This window comes from Giraffa tippelskirchi, chromosome 2, assembly GCF_054371585.1.
Source record: "Giraffa tippelskirchi isolate mGirTip1 chromosome 2, T2T-mGirTip1v1.2.pri, whole genome shotgun sequence".
Taxonomy (NCBI): Eukaryota; Metazoa; Chordata; class Mammalia; order Artiodactyla; family Giraffidae; genus Giraffa; species Giraffa tippelskirchi.
The window spans coordinates 98,010,981-98,034,856 of NC_137276.1; the positions used below are offsets into that span (position 1 = coordinate 98,010,981).

At 41.1% G+C, this 23,876-nt stretch overlaps 1 protein-coding gene across 6 annotated transcripts in view; it reads right to left on the bottom strand.

Moving 5' to 3' along the window:
• Positions 1-23,876, bottom strand: part of PCCB (propionyl-CoA carboxylase subunit beta) — a 142,261-nt gene that overhangs the window by 113,543 nt on the left and 4,842 nt on the right. For all 6 annotated transcript variants that reach the window (XM_081569685.1, XM_081569687.1, XM_081569684.1 and 3 more), the window contains exons 4-6: positions 22,650-22,706; positions 20,730-20,843; positions 9,754-9,864 (exon numbers count right to left, since the gene is read on the bottom strand). In XM_081569685.1, coding sequence (XP_081425811.1) covers positions 9,754-9,864; positions 20,730-20,843; positions 22,650-22,706 — 282 coding nt within the window. The remainder of the gene's footprint in view (positions 1-9,753; positions 9,865-20,729; positions 20,844-22,649; positions 22,707-23,876) is intronic.

Genomic DNA, 23,876 nt, shown 5'->3' on the forward strand with positions numbered 1-23,876 from the left:
CACACAGTCAAAGGCTTTGGCATAGTCAATAAAGCAGAAATAAATGTTTTTCTGGAACTCTCTTGCTTTTTCGATGATCCAGCAGATATTGGCAATTTGATCTCTGGTTCCTCTGCCGTTTCTAAAACCAGCTTGAACATCTGGAAGTTCACGGTTCACGTATTGCTGAAGCCTGGCTTGGAGAATTTTGAGCATTACTTTACTAGCATGTGAGATGAGTGCAATTGTGTGGTAGTTTGAGCATTCTTTGGCATTGCCTTTCTTTGGGATTGCAACGAAAACTGACCTTTTCCAGTCCTGTGGCCACTGCTGAGTTTTCCAAATTTGCTGGCATATTGAGTGCAGCACTTTCACAGCATCATCTTTCAGGATTTGAAATAGCTCAACTGGAATTCCATCACCTCCACTAGCTTTGTTCAAAGACTATTCAGGTATGTCCTAAAGCAAATTGCTTACAGTTATACAGTGGAAGTGAGAAATAGATTCAAGGGATTAGATCTGATAGACAGAGTGTCTGAAAAACTTTGGACCGAGGTTTGTTATGTTGTACAGGAGACAGGAATCAAGACCATACCCAAGAAAAAGAAATGCAAAAAAGCAAAATGGTTGTCTGAGGCAGCCTTACAAATAGCTGAGAAAGGAAGGTAAAGGCAAAAGAGAAAAGGAAAGATATAACCATTTGAATGCAGAGTTCCAAAGAATAGCAAGGAGAGATAAGAAAGCCTTCCTCAGTGATCAGTTCAAAGAAATGGAGGAAAACAATAGAATGGGAAAGACTAGAGATCTCTTCAAGAAAATTAGAGATAACAAGGGAACATTTCATGCAAAGATGGGCACAATAAAGGACAGAAATGGTATGGACCTAACAGAAGCCGAAGATATTAAGAAGAGGTGGCAAGCATACACAGAAAAGAAAGTGAAGTCACTCAGTCGTGTCCAACTCTTTGCGACCCCATGGACTGTAGCCTACCAGGTTCCTTCATCCATGGGGTTTTCAGGCAAGAATACTGGTGTGGGTTGCCATTTCCTTCTCCAGGGGATCTTCCCAACCCAGGGATCGAACCCAGGTCTCCCGCATTGCAGGCAGATTCTTTACAGTTTGAGCCACCAGAATATGCAGAGGAACTATGCAAAAAAGATCTTAATAACCCAGATAATCACAATGGTATGATCACTCACCTAGAGCCAGACATCCTGGAATGTGAAGTCAAGTGTGCCTTAGGAAGCATCACTACGAATAAAGCTAGTGGAGGTGATGCAATTCCAGGTGAGCTTTTTCAAATTCTAAAAGATGATGCTGTGAAAGTGCTGCACTCAATATGCCAGAAAACTTGGAAAACTCAGCAGTGGCCACAGGACTGGAAAAGGTCAGTTTTCATTCCAATCTCAAAAAAAGGCGATGCCAAAGAATGTTCGAACTATCACACAATTGCACTCATCTCACATGCTAGTAGAGTAATGCTCAAAATTCTTCAAGCCAGGCTTCAACAGTACGTGAACCGTGAACTTCCAAATGTTCAAGCTGGATTTAGAAAAGGCAGAGGAACCAGAGATCAAATTGCCAACATCCACTGGATCATTGAAAAAGCAATAGAGTTCCAGAAAAACATCTATTTCTGCTTTATTGACTATGCCAAAGCCTTTGACTGCGTGGATCACAATAAACTGTGGAAAATTCTTCAAGAGATGGGAATACCAGACCACCTGACCTGCCCTTGAGACATCTCTATGCAGGTCAAGAAGCAACAGTTAGAACTGGACATGGAACAAGAGACTGGTTCCAAATAGGGAAAGGAGTACATCAAAGCTGTATATTGTCACCCTGCTTATTTAACTTACATGCGGAGTACATCATGAGAAATGCTGGGCTGCAGGAAGCACAAGCTGGAATCAAGATTGCCGGGAGAAATATCAATAACCTCAGATATGCAGATTACACCACCCTTCCGGCGGAAAGTGAAGAACTAAAGAGCCTCTTGATGAAAGTGAAAGAGGAGAGTGAAAAAGTTGGCTTAAAGCTCAACAGTCAGAAAACTAAGATCATGGCATCTGGTCCCATCCCTTCATGGCAAATAGATGGGGGAACAGTGGAAACTGTGAGAGACTCCAAAATCACTGCTGATGGTGACTGCAGCCGTGAAATTAAAAGATGCTTGCTCCTTGGAAGAAAAGTTATGACCAACCTAGACAGCATATTAAAAAGCAGAGACATTACTTTGTCAACAAAGGTCCATCTAGTTGAAGCTATGATTTTTCCAGTAGTCATATATGGATGTGAGAGTTGGACTATAAAGAAAGCTGAGCAGTGAAGAATTGATGCTTTTGAACTGTGGTGTTGCAAAAGACTCGAGAGTCCTTTGGACTGCAAGGAGATCCAACCAGGCTATCCTAAAGGAAATCAGTTGTGAATATTCCTGGAAGGACTGATGCTGAAGCTGAAACTCCAATACTTTGGCCACCTGATGTGAAGAACTGCCTCATTTGAAAAGATCCTGATGCTGGGAAAGACTGAGGGTGGGAAGAGAAGGGGATGACAGAGAATCAGATGGTTGGATGGCATCACTGACTTGATGGACGTGAGTTTGAGTAAACTCCGGGAGTTGGTGATGGACAGGTAGGCCTGGCGTGCTGCGGTTCATGGGGTCACAAAGAGTCAGACACAGCTGAGCGACTGAACTGAACTAAGGCCACAGAAATATAACAAATTTTTACCACATTAACCATTTCTTATGTGTATTCTATAATTTTTTTGTAAGTATTATATCTGGACTTCCCTAATGGTTCAGTGGTGAAGAATCCACTTGCCAATGCAGGAGACACTAGCTGGATCCTGGGTCAGGGAAGATCCCACGTGCCTCGAAGCAAATACCCCATGCACCATAACTATTGAGTCTGTGTTCTAGTGCCTGGGAGCCGCAACTATTGAGCCACGTGCCATAACTACTGAAGCCCACATGCCTAGAGCCCAGGCTTCCCAAAAGAAGCCACTGCAATGAGAAGCCCAAGCACCGCAACAAGAAAGTAGCCCTTGCTCACTGCAACTTGAGAGAAGCATGTGCAGCAGAGACCCAGCACAGCCAAAAATAAGTTAACAATTTTTAAAAAGTATTATATCAGTGTTAAACTTCTAGAATTTAAAAAGGTTATATAAGTTCTTAAGAATTATACACTGAAGCATTAAAAAGGTAAAGGGACATGATATATATAATCCATTCTCTGTTAAGAATTCTGTACATTTGAAATTTCAAGATAAAAAGATTTATTTTTTAATTCTGCCCAAAGGATAGCATTGAGACAGAAAACTTCATGTCACAGAGTAGGAGAAGACAGGTACAACATACATAATTGATACTCATATCCAGACCATAAAAGAACTGCTAAAACCAGGAAGAAAAAAATGAAAACCCCAATTTTTAAAAATGGGCAAAACAGATGAACAGGCATGCCACAAAAGAAACATACAAATGAATTCCCTGGCAGTCCAGTGGTTAGACTCCTTGCTTTTACTGCCAAGGGCCCAGGTTCAATTCTTGGTCAGGGAACTAGGATCCCACAAGTCACACAGCATAGATAAAAAATAAATAAATAAAAGAAACATATGAAAAGGGTTCAACCTCATCAGTCATGTAATGCAAATTAAGACAAGAAGAGATCACACCACATGTAAACTGGCATTAATTAAATTACATCAATAAAAGTGCTGGCAAGGACATTAGTTCAGTTCAGTCACTCAGTCATGTCCGACTCTTTGCGACCCCATGGACTGCAGCACTCCAGGCTTCCCTGTCCATCACCAACTCCCGGAGCTTGCTCAAATTCATGTTCATCAAGTCAGTGATGCCATCGATGCAGTCGGCAAGGACATAGAACAAGTGAAATTCTCACACACTACTAGCAGAAGTGTAAATTGCTGCAACTTCTTAGTAACAGTGTTACCTAGAAAAGCTGAAGATATGTATATCCTCTGAGAAACTGAAACATGTATGCAGCAAGATACATGTGTAAGAATGCTTACATCAGCATGGTTTGTAATGGTGATACCACTATTAAAATTAAACACTTTTACAAAGTACACAGATAAATCTTAAAAGCATGAGGCACAGTCACACACAAAAGAATGTATATTTATTTTAAAGGTAAAATAGACAGCATTACCCCTCTGTTTAGTGAGACATAAATAAAATTTTAAACTGAAAAGCAAAACAAATTTTTAAATTACCATAAAAGTTGAAATAAATACTTCTAGGCAGGATAGATGGAGACAATAGTGATTAGGAGGGTAATGGGAGCAGGGCTCCTAGAGGGCCATTTCTTTCTTTTTTCAAATTTTTTGGCTGAGCTGAATGGCATTTGGGACCATAGTTCCCTGACCAGGGATCAAAACCACACCCCCTCGCAGTGGCAGCACAGAGCCTTAACCCCTGGACCACCAGGGAAGTCCCTGGAGGGCCATTTCTCCATCTGGGTGTTATTTACATGAATCTGTACTTAATAATAATTGTTTTCCATATTTTATGTACTTCCCTGAGTATGTACTACATTAGAAAATTTAAAGTGCTCAAAATTTTGGGGACTTCCCCAGTGGTTCAGTGGTTAAGAATCTGCCTGTCAATTCTGGGGACATGGATTCCATCCCTGCTCCAGGAAGATCCCACATGCTGAGCGGCAGCTAAGCCCATGTGCCACAACTACTGAGCCTGTGCTCTAAACCCTGTGCTCCACAACAAGAGAAGCCACCGCAATGAGAAGTCCACATGCTGCAACTAGAGAGCAGTCCCTGCTTGTCCCAACTAGAGAAAGTCTCTGCATAGCAAGACCCAGTGCAGCTAAAAATAAAAATAAATAAACAAGCAAATAAATAAAGTATTTAAAATTTTTTAAATTAACTGGGAGAGGAGGCTGAGACAGAAGCAGGAAAACCAGTTAGAAGGATTCTGCAATAACCCCAGATGGGGTGTTTGACTCAAAGTAATGGCAGTGTAAGTAATAAGAAGTACATGGCAATTTGATTATGCTTTAGATTATATCCTAAGGTAGAGCAAATATGATTTCTGACTGATTGAACTTGGAATTTGACAGAAAAACAGGAGTCAAAATTATGCCAATGTTTTTGACCTGAGCCAATGGAAGACTGGTCTTGCCATTTATTGAGATGAGGAAGGCAACGGAAGAGCACTTTGGGAAAGGTTCATGGAAGATCTACACCTATCAATTTTGAGAAACCCGTTAAAGTCCAAATGGAAATGTTGATAGGAAACTGAATGTTTAGTCCTGGAGTTCAGGAGACTGTTCCATCCTGAAGAAATAGGTCTGAGAGCTGTCAGCACATAGATATTTAAAGTCTTGAGATAGGATAAGATCACCAAGGGAATGAGAGAATTGCTAGAAGAAAACCAAGAGAGTATAGTGCCCTGATGTTTCAAAGAGGAAGAAGTGATGAGATTGGTCAAGTGCTGCTGGAAGATCAAGAAAGATGAGGACTGAGAAATGTCCACTGGATTTAGTGATACAGAAATCGTTGGTGTCTTTGATAAGAGAAACTGATATTATCAATGGCCCTGAATAGAATAATATCCTTTTCATCCTAAATTAAATGTCTAAGTATATTTGGGTTTCCCTGTGGCTCAGATGGTAAAGAACCTGCCTGTAATGCGGATCAAATCCAGGTTTGATCCCTAGATTGGGAAGATCCCCTGGAGAAGGGAATGGCAACCCACTCCAGTATTCTTGCCTGGAGAATTCCATGGACAGAGGAGCCTGGCAAGCTACAGTCCATGGGGTCAAAAAGAATCAGACATGACTGAGCAACTAACACACACAAGTACATTTAGATTTATTTCTCAATTCTGTTCTGTTCCCTAGTCTACTTATTTACAAACTGACCAGTTTAGTTATTTTAGCTTTATAATGTATTTTCTCCCCTGGCAGCACTAGCCCTTCATTGCACTTCCTTCATGGTATGTCTATTTTTACACTGTGGTTTTCCCCCTAATATGAACTTTATAGTTACCTTGTCTAGTCCTTTAGAAGAGAATCTGCTAGCATTTTTACTGTACTCTCACTAAACACATGGGAAATTTAAGATGCAGACTGGTTAAGGCTTAATGATTAGTTGTGGAGGACGAGAAAGAAGAGGTGGTGCCAATACGTAGGTATTAAAGTTCTACCAGTGAAGAGTGGAATTACTTAGGATGAAAACACAGGATTAAAAGACAAAGCATACAAAGTCAACGTAGAAATCAACTGTACTTCTACATACTATATACAAAATATACACCATATACAAAATATCTGAGAAAGAAATAAAACCAGCCTATTCACAATAGCATCGAACGTTACAATACTTAGGGATTAATTTAACCAAGGAATTGAAAGATTTACACACTGAAAACTATAGGACTTTGATGAAAAACACCAAAGAAGACACAAATAAATGGAGGGAAAAAATACCCATGTTTAAGGATAAAAATATTGTCAAAATGTTCATACTACCCACAGCCATCTATAAATTCAATGCAACTCCTATCAAAACTGCAATGGCATTTTTCAACAGAAGTCTGTCATGGCATAAAAAGAGAAACACAGACTAATGGAACAGAATCAAGAGCCCAGAAACAAGCACTCACATATACAGTCAATGAATACTTGACAAGTGAGTCAAGAGTATTCGGTGAGCAAAAGATAAGTCTCTTCAATAAATTTACAGTGGGAAAACTGGATAACCACATGCAGAAGGTGAAATTGAACTTGGACCCATATCTTACACCTCTCACAAAAATTAACTTAAAATGAATTAAGGACTTAAAGACCTGAAGCTGTAAAACTTCTAGAAAAAAAACACAGGGGAAATACTCCCTAACACTGGTCTTGGCAATAATTTTATGTATGACACCAAAAGGGGATGCAACAGAAGCAAAATAAGTGTGAGGCTTCCATAGTGGCTCAATGATAGAGAAACCGCCTGCCAATGCAGGAGACACAGGTTTGACCCTTGGTCTGGGAAGATCACACATGCCGCCAAGCAACTAAGGCCATGCTCCACTTCTACTGAGCCAGCACTCTAGAGCCCACACGTTGCAATTACGGAAGCCCTCGCACCTAGAACAGCAATAAAGACCCAGCACAGCCATAAATAAATGAATTTTTAAAAACAAATTAGTAAGTGGGACTATATCAAACTAAAAAGCTTCTACAGAGCAAAAGAAACAATCAACAAAATGAAATGGCAACCTACTGAATGGGAGAAAGTATTTGCAAATCATATATCTAACAAGGAGTTAATATTCAAAATATAGAGAGACCTCAAGCAACAGCAAAATTTTTTTGATTAAAAAATGGGCAAAGAATCTGAACAGGTATTTTTCCAAAGAGAATATAAAAATGGGTACATGAAAAGATGCTCAATATCACTCATCATCAGGGAAATGCAAACCAAAACCACAATGAGGTTTTAGCTTCACACCTGTTAGAATGGCAATTACCAAAAAGTCAAGAAATGACAAGTGTTAGTGAGGATGTGGAAAAAAATGGAACACTTGTGCACACTGGTAGGAATGTAAATTGATACAGCCATTGTAGAAAAAAATATGGAAATATTCCTCAAAAAACTAAAAATAGAACTATAAAATGATCCAGCAATCTCACTTCTGGGTATGTATCCAAAGGAAATCAAATCAGGACCTCAAAGAGATATCTGCATTTCCATGTTCAATACAGCATTATTCACAATAGCCAAGATACAGAAACAACCTAAGTGCCCACCAATGGATGAATGGATAAAAAAAAAGTGACACACATACACACACACATATATACACAGCATTATCCATTGGATATGCATATCAATAAAGAAAATGTGACACATACATACACACAACCACAGCCAGAGAAATATTCAGCTATGATAAAAAAGGAAATCCTACCATTTGTGACATGAATGGACCCTTAGGGCACTTTGCTTAGCATATGCTAAGAAAATAAGTCAGAGAAAGAGAAACACTGTATAATCTCATTTATATGTGGACTCTAAAACAGCTCAACTAGTAGAAAAAGAATGGTGGTTACCAAGTGGGGGGGGCATGTTAATCAAAAGATACAACCTTCCAATTATAAGATGAATAAGTTCTGGGGATTTACTGTACAACATGGTGATTAGTTATCAATAAATATCATATCATATACTGGAAAACTGCTGAAAGAGTAGATCTTAAATATTATCATCACAAAATGGGAATGGCATTTATGGGAGGACTACGAGGATAATCATTTTGCAATATGTAAGTATCAAATCAACATGTACACCTTAAACTAGAACAATGCTATATGTCAATTATATCTCAGTAAAACAGGGGAAAATGTTTTAAAATCCCAGCATGTAAGTAGGGAGAGGAGGAAAGAAGGCTTTAGCCTGAGGAACTGATCCCACTCCTCCATTCCTACCAGATAGGAAAACAACTAGTGTAGCACCAGGTAGGTATGGCATACACAGATTTAGTGGGCAAAGTTCAAGGAATCCTGCTTTGTTCAGGAAGTAAGGGATGTGGTCATCTTAATTTTTAAAGCCCAACCTAAACTGAACATTGAACTTTTAGGTTGTTTTTAATCCATCACTAAGAAAAAATAGTTGAGTCAAGGGGTAAGGACTCTGCTAAACCTTAATTCCTAATGCCAAAGAGAAAAGTGTTTCCTATGTACGCTCCCTGTGTTTACACTATTTTCCTCTTGGATGATTCTCTTTCATTTTGCACACTAAGTCGTCTTGACATTTATTGCTCATTATGCTTAAAAATATTTTAAGAGAAAAGACTTTTTTAAGTATCAGGGTAAGGGTAATTACACACATATGATTTCAAATAGGCTTCTTTTAAAAATCATTTTTTTCAAAGGCTACATATTGTATGATTCCATTTATATGACTTTTTTTTAAATGTGGACCATTTTTAAAGTCTTTCCTGAATTTGTTACAATATTGCTTCTGTTGTCTATGTTTTGGTTTTTTGGCCATGAGGACTATGGGGTCTTAGCTCTCTGAAAAGTACGTTAGTCGCTCAGTCGTGTCTGACTCTTTGTGACCCCATGGACTGTAGCCCACCAGGCTCTTCCGTCCATGGAATTCTCCAGGCAAGAATACTGGAGTAGGCTGTCATTCCCTTCTCCAGGGGATCTTCCTGACCCAGGGATCAAACCCAAACTCCCTGCGTTGGAAGGCAAAGTCTTAACCACTAAACTACCAGGGAAGTCCCCCAAAATCATTTTAAAATATCAAGTCATCTAAATCATGTAATACAGATATGTACCTTGCACAATGAAGCTAGATATCAGATTTAACATTACCATCATAAACAAAATATAATAAAATGGCAAAGAAATAAAGGCAGAACATAAGCAACAACTTCCCAGTGAAACAGATTACAGAAAAGTTTTCCATGAGAAACTTTCTAATAGAATCCAGTAAATAATCACCTGCCTAGGCAGAGGATAGAATCTTTCGATTACCTAAAATCATCTGCAATTCATATCAGCAAGTAAAGTCACCCACCAATGAAGTACACAAGCATATTCTGCCACTGAATCCACACAAGCTGCAGTTTTCATGCCAAAACTTTATCCCTACCAAGATTTTATCATCACTACATTGAAAGTCAATATAACTGTACAGATAACAACCCAGATCTGGGTCAGGAATGATTGCTATTGCAGATGAGGTGCTGCATAACTCTCAAAGGGCAGGAGAACCAGGCACTTCTTTCTTACCTTCACCATGAATGTGAAGTCTGTTAAGGCTGGGGAGTAGACAGCCCCACCAGCACACGGGCCCATGATCAGAGAAATCTGAGGGATGACTCCGGATGCTGTGACATTCCTCTGCCAACAGAGAAAGGCAAAGATATCTGGTTACAGAGGTGTTCAAGGCATTATCTGCAGAAAGACAGAGGCAACAATGAAAGTATATTTGGCTTTTATTCAAAGAAATTCTATCCAAGAGAGCTAATCTGTACAGTTTCTTCCAAAATTGTATATGGGATCTTCTCCCCATAACTGGTGGGAAGGTTGACATATTACTTTCTGGACCAAATAACCTCTTCTCTCCTTGGCGGGGCATTCGTTCCCCAAAAGCTTCACCAGGACATGAAGTCAGAGAGAACCCCACCACTCTCAACCCACTGCTAAACACACCTCAGGCCAGAGCCTCTGTCTGTACAAAACTGGCTGGAAGAATGAATGGAAACCTTAGACATGATACACAAGGCCAACACTTATCCTGGACCCTTGACCTCTACTTGGAGCCCCTTCCCACCACCCCCAGAGGATACCCAATAGTTACAGGGTAAGGCTAAGAGGTTAAGTGCTACTTTACCCTGAGTCTTCAATGTCTGCCTACCCCTAGACAGGGCAGATGGGCAAGAAGGAGGCAGCAGGAGCCAGAAGGGCTCCATAGGGACAACGGTGCTGTGAAAAGCCAACCCTCAGGCCATCTTTTGGGAAAAACAAGATTTCCCAGGGGGCTGGAGGACTCAGGCAAGATATGAGCCCAATGACTCCTTGCCCAACCACCAGCTTCTATCCTTCCCTGAGCCATGTCAGCTTAAGAGAAGTATGTCCATTTTTAGCCCTGCCCTGGGTCTGAGCCCAATTTCTGTAAGGACATAGCTCAGGACAGCACAAAAAGGATCTATAGAGAGGATTCTGGGAAGATAGAGTGGGAAGCACCAGGAATCTGACACCCCACCTGGACAAAAACTGCACTGGCAGAATCTGCCTCATGTAACTTTTTGTAACTCCAGAGGCTACTGAAGGTTTTTAACTTTGAGAGGAAGATTAGGAAGGCAAATTGTGGTTCATTTCCATTTCAGCTCTTAGCACAGCAGCAGCCACCCCTACCCAGCCCCTAACCCGAGCCATGAGGCACATGCAGCTGTGCATGTTTTCCTGGAACAGTTTACCAGACGAAAGCCAAAAGGACTCTGTCCTCCAAATATTGGAAATCTATGCTCTGATGGTCAGTTGCTGATTCTAACCAGAGGTGCAGTTAGGAAGTTAGGCAGCCATTGTTGTTGCACCTCACCTCATTGTTGCAAGCCCCTCTCTCCAGCTCAGAATCACTTGCATGAGGGCAAATCAAACCTAGAATGAGATGCCACATCATACGCATTAGGATGGCTACTATCAAAAAAATAGAAAACAAGTAGTGTCGGTAAGGATGAGGAGAAATTGGACCCCTGTGCACTGCTGGTGGGAATGGTACAGCTGCTGGGAAAAAGCATGGTGGTTCCTCAAAAATTTTTAAATAGAATTATCACACAATCCAGAAAGTCTACTGTAGAGCCCTATACCAAGGCCACAGGTGCAAGGCCTTGTACCAAGGCCACAGATGTGGAGCCCCACAACCAAGGTCATCTCCGGAACTGACTGAGCCCCATAACAACTGTTGCCGAGAGCCCCTCTGATCTAAACTGGCCTGTTCTCTGACAGCATATTAGATAAAAATATCCACCTTATTCACCACCTTATAGCATCCTCACCAATCACCTCATGCCACCCTTCCAGAAGGAATTTTCTTTGTTGTGAGGCTACAAATATTGGCTACTAGCCCACGAAAAGCATGGACTCGCGCTTGAGCCAGCCGCTGTTCTAACAGCATCTCCCACTCTAATAAACTCAATCCTCCTCTCGGTCTGCCTCATGTCAGGAAATTCTTTTCCAACCCCCACGACATCTACTTCTGGGGATATACCATATAGCATGCAAAACAGCGTCTCAAGGAGATAATTTTACACCCACATTCATAGCAGCATTACTCACAATAGCTAAAATGTGGGATCAACCCAAATGCCCATCAACAGATGAATGGATAAACAAAATGTATATGTATACAGTGGAATATTATTCAGCCAGTCACAAAAAAACCAATGTACAATTTTCCTTGCTGCTGCTGCTGCTAAGTCGCTTCAGTCGGGTCCGACTCTGTGCGACCCCATAGACGGCAGCCCACCAGGCTCCGCCATCCCTGGGATTCTCCAGGCAAGAATACTGGAGTGGGTTGCCATTTCCTTCTCCAGTGCATGAAAGGGAAAAGTGAAAGTGAAGTCGCTCAGTCGTGTCCAACTCTTAGCGACCCCATGCACTGTAGCCTACCAGGCTCCTCCGTCCATGGGATTTTCCAGGCAAGAGTATGGAGTAGGATGCCACTGCCTTCTCCGACAATTTTCCTTAAATAAGCTATTTAGTCAAAGTAATAGAGTATAATGGTGATTACCAGAGGCTGGGGAAGGGGATAACAGAAAGTAACTGTTTAATGGGTACAGAGTTTCAGTTTTGCAAGACAAAAAGTTATAGAGATGGACAATGGTGACAGGTGCATAAAATCATGAATGTATTCAAGACCACTGAACTGTACATCTTCTGCTGCTGCTGCTAAGTCGCTTCAGTCGTGTCCGACTCTGTGCGACCCCATAGACGGCAGCCCACCAGGCTCCGCTGTCCCTGGGATTCTCCAGGCAAGAATACTGGAGTGGGTTGCCATTTCCGTCTCCAGTGCACGCAAGGGAAAAGTGAAGGTGAAGTCGCTCAGTCGTGTCCGACTCTTAGCGACCCCATGGACTGTAGCCTACCAGGCTCCGCTGTCCATGGGATTTTCCAGGCAAGAGTACTGGAGTGGGGTGCCAGTGCCTTCTCCAACTGTACATCTAAGAAGGTTTAAATTTAGTAATTTCTATTATGTGTATTTTACCACAATTATTAAAAAAAAGATGAAGAAAAGCTGTTCATATTCTGCAGAAAATATCAAGCTGGGTGAACAGGCTTCCAGCTCTGACAGAGTGAAAAGTTCAGAAAACTCTCTCCCCAAAAGCCAACTATAAAATATCGCTAAATTGTCAAAAACATTTCAGGGCTCTGAAACTAGACCAAACATTAATGGAGGCATGTTTACTAATGAAAAACTGCTGACTGTGCGATAAGAACCGTGGGAGTCTAAGGCATTCTTAACCAAGGCTCTATCATTGCCCACACAAGCTCAGGATGTCCTTCAGGGTGAAAGAAAACACCACCAGATGGTAATTCAAATCCACAAGAAGTAAGAACACTGAAACTGGTAAATTTGTGGTTAAATATACAATACTGCATAAACATAGTTCTCTCTCTTAATCCTTTTAAAACAACAAGGGTGCACAAGGCAACAATGCTAATATGTTGATGTTAGACTTATAACAATAACAGCACAAAGAAAGGATAAAAATGGAGGTCTGTTGGAACAAAGTTATTATATTTTACCAGAATTAAGTCAGGATCAATTTGAAATAGATAAATTTACATATTATTACCCTTAGAGTTGAAACCATGTACAAGCCCTGTGTCCTTGTCTTGTGAAGTAAAATGCTGACTCGAGAGTTAATGAGTGGGAAATGTGAAGATGCAGAAACAAAGAATAGCTGTTGGGCTAAGGAACTGGTAACAATTTAGACTATAATTCTGCCACATAACAGAATCACCAAACTCCCAGTTTCCTGAAAGATATAAACGCCTGACACACATTCCTAAGTTGTTTTTACAGGAAGCAGACCCCCTCCAGATGAAAACTGCTGACCATAGGAACATAGACCCTGGACTGGTTGAAACCAGAAGGTTGACTGTATTGCTGATCCTGTTGGTGATGCCAGTTGTTTTGCTGTTCACAGTGTTCACTGAACCCAGGGTAGGCAAGCTAAGAGTCTGGAAGAAGATACAAGCAGACATAGGAACTGCAGACATGGTTATTCTCTCTTGGCTGGCACGGCAGCCATAACCCAGCCTCTCTCTTGGCTGATGCAGCAGCTGTAGCAGCAGCCACCACACAGCCATAACCGAGTCATCACATTATCTCACATAACATAACCATGATGCCGCCCCAGCAGCCAGGGCTTTTCAGGTGAAGCTTATATCTACTTATAGAACAAAAGTAGCCAGTGGCCAAGCAAGTACCTCCAGGCGTGCATGCGTATTGCTATAATTGATCTCAGCTGTTACATAACCCTGCAAAGTCCTTGTTTACAGAACATAGGGCGAGACGGTGTGAGAGTGTAGAGCGAGAGAGCCTGACTGGGGCCATCTTGTTAATTTCCCCACAGTTGATGATGCTAGAAACTTCACCTTGATGCCAACCAATCCAAGAATTGTCCACGAGCTGATCACGCCCTGCTCCTTGAACACTATAAGACTCCTCTCTACCCCTTCCATGGTGGGTCACACAGTCTTCAGGGCATTAGCCCACTCTGGCCCCCTTTGCCTGGCAAAGCAATAAAAGCTAGACTTTTTACTGCACCCAAAACTCTGTTTCCATGCTTCTATTTGGCACCTGTGAAGAGAGGCTGAGCTTCAATAAGGGCAGCCACTTAATAAAACTCATACAGTACCAAAAGTTCAGAGGAACTGGAAAGGTACATTTAAAAATATTTGTTTGACATAATATTTGAGTGACATCAAAGATTATAGAAAAGGAATCCATCCCACCACCAACATAACTACAGAGTTGGCAGGAACTGTCTGAAGCAACTCTTTTGAAACTCTGTGGAGTCTAAGTATACACTTGTAGCTTCCAGGCAAGACTTCCTAAAGAGGTAGGTAAATTTCGGTCAGTTTTCACATTTAGCATAGTAGTGTTGCAACAGAGTTCTTGGCCTCCTTAATTAGCAGAAATTGACTAGAGATCAGACAAGAAATTCAGGGGAGGCTTGAGGTGGGCAGGGGGAGGGGGAAACCCATGCTCAGCAGGGAGGAGCAAGAACAAACAAGTTTCCTTTGGATGCTGGTTCCCCAAATTGGGAGGCAGGGCAGGTAGTAAGCTTGTTCATTGTATTGGGTGAGGGTAGGGGTGTGTCCAGGTGTCAGACCAGAGGGGTGGCTTAGGCGGTTTGCCCACCCCATAGGTAGTGTTCTGTGCAGAGGGCATGCACAGTATCCTGCTTTTGCTCCAGGCTCCTTAGAAGTAGCAGTTGCGTTTTCTGGTTTCTTTGCATCTTTTGTCCAGGATTTGTCCTGACTGCCCATTCATGAAGTTATTTTTAGTCCCATATAGTTTCTCTGTATTTTGTTGCTCGAGGTGTGTCCAGGTACAAGCATTGCAGCACTGCAGCAAAGAGTCCCAGATCTCAGTAGCTGCCCTCCCACAGCCTACAACCCTGTGACAGCCTGGGTTCCTAGGGTGGCTAGCTGGTGTCAGAGTGGGTAATAAGGGCCTTGTCCTCCAAAAATCAGGTTTGTGGGTTTAGTTACTGATCACTGGGAGGCCAGCACAGAGGCTAGCCACTGTTTTACCCCTGACTGGCTAAAGCCACTTCCCAGCTGAGATGGGATTTAAAGGGACTTCTCATCTCCTAGGAGCCAGATATTTAAAGAAATATTTGTCAGGTCACCAGGTGACTGTAGAGACAATGGAACTGTTAGGGGAAGCACACTGAATGAAACTGCCCACCCTGGCCAGGCACCATAGTAACCATTTGCATGAGTTATTTTATGAAGGAGGTCCTGGTAAGGAACATGAAACTAATAAGCCACCATCAACCAGAAGAGTTCAGGCAAAGTCAAAAGGAGGTGCCAGGTGTCCTACCACCTCCCAGAATCCTTCTCGCTGGCATCCATCTTGGCTGAGAAATGTGTGTGCCATCAGGAAACAGAACGATTGGCCAAAGACAACTCGGAAACTAATCCCACCACCATAAAACCTGAGACTGCAAACCACATGGCAGAGAAGTTCTCCTGGGTTCCCTTACCCTACTGCTCTCCACCCAGGCACCCCTTTCCCAATAAAACCTCTTGCTTTGTTAGCATGTGTGTCCTTCAGTGAGTGTTTGACAAGAGTCCACTTTCAGGCCCTGGAAGGGGTTCCCCTTCCTGCAACAGAATTAAAGCTTCAGTGGCCACAAAAATGGGAAACATTTTGCAAAAATAAGTTGGCGAAGTCACAAATAGAAGCCCCTGGGGGCTCAGATGATAAAAAATCTGCCTGTAATGCAAGAGACCCAGGTTCAATCTCTGGGTCAGGAAGATCCCCTGGAGAAGTGAACAGCAACTCATTCTAGTGTTCTTGCCTGGAGACTCCCCATGTACAGAGGAGCCTGGTGGGCTACAGTCCACGGGTTCGCAAAGAGTCAGACACGACTTAGCAACTAACACGTTCACTTTTCAGCCTCCATAAGCAAAAATCAGCAATCTAAAAAGTGGGAGAATTAGATTTCCAACATTACCAAACACAATTCAATGTCTAATACATAAAAAATTACCAAACACACAAAGAAACAGCCTAGTATAGTCTATTTACAGGGAAAAAAAGAACCTGACAAAAACTACTGCTGGGAAGCCCAGACAATGGAATTATAAGTCAGAGATGTTACATTAACTGTCTTAAATATGTTCAGTGAGCTATAGGGAATCAGGAAAACAATGTGTGAACAAAATGAGAAGGACAGTAAAGAAATAGAAATTATAGAGAAAAACCAAGCATAAATTCTGGAGTTAAAAAGTACAATAACTAAAACCAAAAAGATGACTAAAGGGGTTTAACAGATTTTAGCAAGCAGAAGAACCTGAGAGAACTTGAAGACAAGACAATTGAAACTATTCACTATGAGGAACAGCGAAAAAGCAAAAAAAAAAAAGAATAGAGACTGAGGGACCCGTGGAAAAACATCAAATGTACCAACAAACACTGTATATGAATACCAGGAGAGAGAGTGTACTTTTGATGTGAAGATAAGCATATAGATCAATGGAAAAGAACTGAGTCCAGAAAGGAACCCTTACATTTATGTCAATTGATTTTCTTTCCACCAAAGTGCCATGACAATTCAAGAGAGAAAGAATGATCATGTCAGTAAATGGTGGTGAGACAAGGATGAATTTGGACCCTGACCTCACACCACACTCAAAAATTAACTCAAAAGGGATCACAGACCTAATATGAGAGCCAAAACCTGTAAAACTCCATTTAAAAAAACAAAACACTGCACAAAATCTCCATGACTTCATGACATATTGGGCAGGGTTCTTACATATGACAAATAAAACACGATTCACAATAGAAAAAACTGATAAACTGGACTTTAAAATTTAAAATTGTGCACTTCAAAAGCCACCATTAAGAAACAAAAAGCTACAGACTAGGAAAATATATTTGTAAATTGTACCTGATAGAGGACTGGTATCCAGAATATATAAAGAACTCTCACAACTCAAGATCCAATTATAAAATGAGCAAAAAACCTGAATAAACACTTCAGCAAATAAAATATACAAATGACTACTATGTACATAAAAAAATATTCAACAGGATTTGTTGGCAGGAAAATACAGATTAAAACCTTAGATACCACTACTTATCACTGAAATGGCTATAATGAAAAAGGATGACAACGCTAAGTGTCAACAAGGATGGCAAGAACCTGAAACCCTCAATTACAGCCACTCTGGAAAAAAATTTGGCAGTTTCTTATAAAGTTACACATAGGAGATTCCTTAAAAAACTGGGAATAGAACTGCCATATGACCCAGCAATCCCACTGCTGGGCATACACACCAAAGAAACCAGAATTAAAAGAGACGTGTGTACCCCAATGTTCATCGCAACACTGTTTGCAATAGCCAGGACATGGAAGCAACCTAGATGTCCATCAGCAGACGAATGGATAAGGAAGCTGTGGTACATATACACAATGGAATATTACTCAGCCATTAAAAAAATACATTTGAATCGGTTCTACTGAGATGGATGAAACTGGAGCCCATTATACAGAGTGAAGTAAGCCAGAAAGAAAAACAACAATACAGTATACTAATGCATATATATGGAATTTGAAAGATGGTAACGATAACCCTATATGTGAGACAGAATAAGAGACACAGATGCATAGAACAATTTTATGGACTCTGAGGGAGAAGGTGAGGGTGGGACGTTCTGGGAGAATAGTATTGAAACATGTATATTATCATATGTGAAACAGAACACCATTCCATGTTCGATGCATGAGACAAGGGCTCAGGGCCGGGGCAATGGGATGACCCAGAGGGATGGGATGGGGAGGGAGGTGGGTGGGGGGTCCAGGAAGGGGAACACATGTAAACCCATGGCTGATTCATGTCAATGTATGGCAAAAACTATTACAATATTGTAAAGTAATTAGCCCCCAACTAAAATAAATAAATTTATTAAAAAAATAAAAAATAAAAAAAAATAAAAAAATAAAGTTACACATAAACTTATCACAATGAAGTCAAGCAGGATCTTGTAAGACCTTCCAAGTACAAAAATCTTACTGGGTCCCCCAATTCTTGTTTGTAGGAAAAACTGTCAGCCTCCTAGACCTTCCCTGAGTTCCAAAGGGCAGATTCAAATAGTGACTAGTTAAGTGAGTGAATGGGGCCGGGGCCTGTTCCTCCTCAGGGGATGTGCCTAACAATTTGACACATATCTCTGAGTTCTACAGAAACTAACGCCCTCTACCACCAAGGTGGGGGATGGTAACTTGAGGCTAAGCGCAAGGACTGAATCTCAGCCTGGTTGGAACCAGAATGCTGGTAAGTGAGATTCCTGGAACACCACCATGTTATCTCACCATCAACCACAATGCTACTCACCTTCTGAAAAACTCTTACTGAAACCCATTGAGGAGTTCAGGTCTTTCCTTGGCCCTACAATAAACTTTTCTCCACTCCAAATTCAACGTTTTAGTTTTGTTTGGCCTCACTGTGCATCTGGTACACAAACTTGGGTTCAACAATTTGATGCAATAATTCTACTCTTAGGAATATACTCAAGGGTTATGAAAACATATGTCCACACAATGTGTTATATGCAAATGTACATTGCAGCATTATTTATAATAGTCAAAAGTAGAAACCCAAATGTCCATCAATTAGATAAATAAAATGTGGTGTATCTATATGTTATTCAGCAATAAACACAAACCACTGATAAACAGTACAATATGAATGAACTTCAAAAACATGCTAAGTGAAAGATTCAGATGAAAAAGGATCTTTTTGGAAGGAACGATTCTAAACTGTAGATTGTGGTAATGGTTGCATAACTCTAAGTATATTTTAAAAATTGTTGAATTGTATGCAATGGATGGATTTTTAAATTATATCTCAATAAAGCTGTATTTAAAAATATCAGAAGTCATGGAAGACAAAGTAAATCTGAGGAAATGCTCCAGATTAAAGGATATATAACAACTAAAGGCAGTACCTAATCCTAGATTGGATTGGGGGGGGGGGTGCCCAGGGAGCAGGGAGTAACTTAAGGGTCTTTATTAGGATCATTTGATGGAATATGAATAAAAACCATGAATAACATCGATGAGTCAATATTAAGTTTCCTGACTACTGTACTCTGTTTATACAAGAACGTCCTTGTTCTTAGAAAACAATGAAGGATTTAGGAGATAAAGGGGGCACAATCTCCAATCTATTCTCAAATGTTTCAGAAAACTATAACATGCAAATATGCATATAGAGAGAGGAAATGATAGAGCAAACAGGCAAAATGTAAACTGGTGAATGTGGGTAAACAATACATAGGAGTTCCTTTACTCCCTAGTGGGCTATCCCTAGAGCTCAAGTTTAAAGATTAAAAGGTAGGTTTAAGATCTACAAAGTGGCTTCTTAACGCACCCAAGTGCTCCCACAACTAGCCGAGTATCATACACAAAGTAAAAAGACATTTTTCTGTATGATCACAGAGGGCAGTGGCCAGGAATAAAAAGCCTCATAAGCCTGCAGGCCTGGGGACAACAAGAACAGCTGGCCTGATTAGAAACAATGTCTGCCTGTCTCCCTCCTATCTCTCCTCCCTTCCCTGGAAATGCTGACCTGTCCCTTGCTTAAGTTTCCATTTGGCAGGATCTCTCCCTCACCCCAGCCTCCCTTACTATACTCTCACAATACACTGCCCACTTCAAATAACACATTTATTTTTATGTTTCTTTTTATTTCTTTCTCTTTAATTTCAGTCTGTAAGAAAGCAGAAAGACATCTGAAATGATGTTCACCAAATGTTCCTGAATGGTGAGGTCTGGGGGAGGGGAGATTTCTTTCTTCTTTGCACTACAGCTTGAACTTTGTACTGTGTAATGATCTTGTAATGTCTTAACCAAAAAAAAAACAAGCACTGCTTTTTTAAAATTTCCAATCCTATAGATACATGTATCCATATAACTGAACCACTACACTGTACATCTGAAGCTAACATAGCATTGTTAATCAACTATACTGCAACATAAAATAAAGTTTAAAAAAAATTATAATAAGAAAATTCCTAATTCTAGCAAGTCAGTTAATTTTAACCTTTTAGATTCCTTCCTCCTTGCTTTTGAAAAAAAAAAATTTAAGTGACTTTCGCTTCTGAATGATCTTTAATTTTTTTTCCCCAGTAAGTGTGAGGCCTCTACAAGTTAAAAAGGAAGAAAATCCTCCCCACTGTACCTCTCTTGCTTTTTTTTCCCCCTTGTCACAGCACTCTGCTTGCGAGATCTCAGTTCCCCCAACCAGGGATTAAACCTGGGCAATGGCAGAGTCCTAACCACTAGGCCTCTAGGGAACTCCCATCTCTCTTGCTTTTCACCCAGCCCTTAAGCCACCCCTAGTGACACAGGAAAGAGCCACAGGACACAAGGAGGTGAGATGGGGAAGCTCTAACCAGCACACAGCTTAGAGAACTCAGCCCTGTACTCTTTTATTCTCTTTGAACAGTTTCTCACCAGAAAGATGTCTGCGTAGCCAGCCAAAGACTCCACTCCCTCTTGAATCCGTGCACCCCCAGAGTCATTCAGTCCAATCACTGGAGCCCCCACTGTGAGGGCTTGGTCCATGATCTGAGACAGCAGAGAAACCTTTTGTGAGACAACTGATCTTGCTATGAAAAACCATATTTACAAAGCACCACAGTGGTTTTCTAGAAAATGTTTTGAGTGTCCTTTTCAAAACAAGAGTTGGCAACACTGGCTTCATTACCCATGGTGACTGGGTACCTTCATGGAAGACAGCGAATCAGATATTTAAAGGGCTGATTAAAGACCCCCAAGCAGCCCAGAGCCAAAGAACTTCCCATTAGCAGACGCTAAGACTATTCATGGCAATTTCTAGAGCCAGAGGCCCAGGCTGTAATATTTTTTCAATAGTCAGTTTTGTTCCCAATTACTCTTTTGAAAGAACTGATAGAAGACAGAATGGCAAAGCAATATTTTTCTTTTAGTGTTCATATATTTATTTGGCTGTACTGGGTCTTAGTTGTGGCATATGGGATCTAGTTCCCAAACTAGGGATCGAACCTAGGCCTCCTGCAACAAGAGCGTGGAGTCTTAGCCACTGGACCACCAGGGAAATCCCCCAAAGCAGTATTTCTGTGAAAGTAAATGCTGACTCATCTATTAAGAAGAGTCCAGGCTCAGGCCTTCTACTTCCAACAAGAGATTTTTCTCACAAGTCAGTAGTTGACAGCCTAATGAGCAACATTTTTAACAGTGCTAGAGAATTTACAAAGTACTTTCACTTCCATTATCTCATCTAAGCATCATAACAGAGACAGTAAGAAAAGAAAAATTAGGAAGATTTAAAAGTGAAGTGATTGGCCCAAGGTCTCAGGAATAACACGATAGGACCATATCAAGAAGCCAGGTGTTCTGTTACACAGGGAAACCCACCCAGCTATTAAGTAATGTCTACCTTTAGATCAGCTGGTTAGAGCGTGGTGCTAGTAACGCCAGGGTTGCAGGTTCAATCCCCGTATGGGCCATAGTTCCCTTTGGGCTTCCCTAGTGGCTCAGATAGTAGAGAATCTGCCAACAATGTGGGAGACCTGGGTTTGATACCTGGGTGGGGAAGATCCCCTGGAGGAGGACATGGCAACCCACTCCAGTATTCCTGCCTGGAGAATCCCCATGTACAGAGCAGCCTGGCGGGCTACAGTCCATGGGGTAACAAAGAGTAGGACACAACTGAGCAACTAAGCACAGCACTTTTAATTGAAAAACTCTCCAAATGTGATCTACACTATTACTTCCAGAGCATCTAATCTCTAGCAGAGGTTTTTAAATACCATCATGTAATCCTGTACTGTTCTTTTAGCAACTGAACTCTCCACCTAGACCACAGGTTCTTTCACTGGGGTCCCAAGAACCCAAAGTGGCTTGTGAACTTGGACCCTTAGAGCAAGGAGTCTATGAACTTGGATGGGAAAATCTTACATCTTTATTAACCACAGAGGTAACAGAAATACCTGTGATTTTTGTCATAAAAAGAAGTCAGATTTTTACATCCCATTAAAGTTCCTGCAGATAGTCTCAAAATACTGTTTTCATTCATACCTACTTTGAAACCAGAGTTTATCCACTGCTAAATCTTGTTATTTAACACATTAAATAAGGAAGCATATATATTACATAGGTGATTTTTAATATTTTTAATCCCTTGTAATCCTACATATTTTATTTTATGCATGTGTAAAAATGTGGGTCCAGGCTTCACAAGACTGCCAAAGAGATCCATGTTACAAAAAATGTTAAGAAATCCTGCCCTGGACTGAAGGAACCTTCAGGTCAGCACCACATCCTGCACACCTCTGACCCACCCCATGTAACTGATGAAAGTACTGAGTTTGTTTTGCAACATTGAATACTTACTTTGCAGATCTTTTGGGCATGTGCTCCAGACAGGCTACCTCCAAAAACTGTAAAATCCTAAAAAGAAAACTAAATCAAAAAATATGTAATGACTAGGCAGAGATGAAGACCCACTAGGAGGAGGAAATGAAAAATTCACAGATTTTAAAGTTTTTTAAAGCATTTTCAAAAGTTTAAAAGACTGGGGGAAAAGTCTGACTTCTAAATTATTCTACAGAATAAGTAGTGAATAAAATATCTTAAAAGGGGTTCATGTAATGTGAAGAGCAAAAGACCCAGTTTTTGTCTACAAAAAAAAGATTTGTAGCTCTGAGGAAAGGAAAAGTTTTCATGCAGAATTAACCTCAAAAATAAGATTCTATGGAGGTCAAACAGGGATTTCTGTTACTAGGATATATTTGCTGTTTTGACAAAAGAGGTGAAAGAAGTGAATGACAGTCCTCACTGCTTATTCTTGCCTCTAGATTTTCATTACCTTCTGATATAAAAAGCTTTCTGTAGGAATGACCTCCTTCCTGAAACCCCTTCAAAAAGATAGTAGAGAATTAATAACAGATTCACCCCATGAGGACAAAAAAGGAAGAGCAAACAACAGCAGACGAGCGAGTGAACAAATAAGCAAACTGAAAGCACAAGAATATCTAACTTGGAGCAAATGGAAGCCTCTACACGTGTGTAGGGAGTAACCTCAGGAGGGGACAGCCCAGGAACCACAGAACGTGTGGTGGGAAGTGGGCAGGAAGTCTAGGTTGAGAGCAGTTAGACCCCACAGGGCCTCTTCTTTACCTGGAGAGGAGAAAGGACGTTTACTCCCTCAAGAAACCTAACCAGAAGGTTGTTGTCACAACACCCGCCACTACAGGCAGCAAAGATGAGGCTGAAACAGGTGAGATTTCCAATCTGTACAGTGAATGATGAGCCAATGCTGACCTCCCTCCGGCAGGAACACATCTACAGCCAATTATCGCGCAAAAGACTGCGATTGCTTCTCTGGAAAAACGAACGCTCCTCCTAGAAAAAAAGGCCTGCAGATACGAACATCCGGGGGATCACTACAAAAAAGCTGGCTCATCACTCTTCCCCTCAGTATCCTTCAGGGCCTATTTCACATGCCCCATTTTCCCTAAAGCTTTCCTGGATCCGAATGTGATCTTTCCGTGTCCTGAGAGCTAGCCCAGAACCTCACTATAGATGTAGCCATTCCTGTTCTGCCCCATTCCATCAACA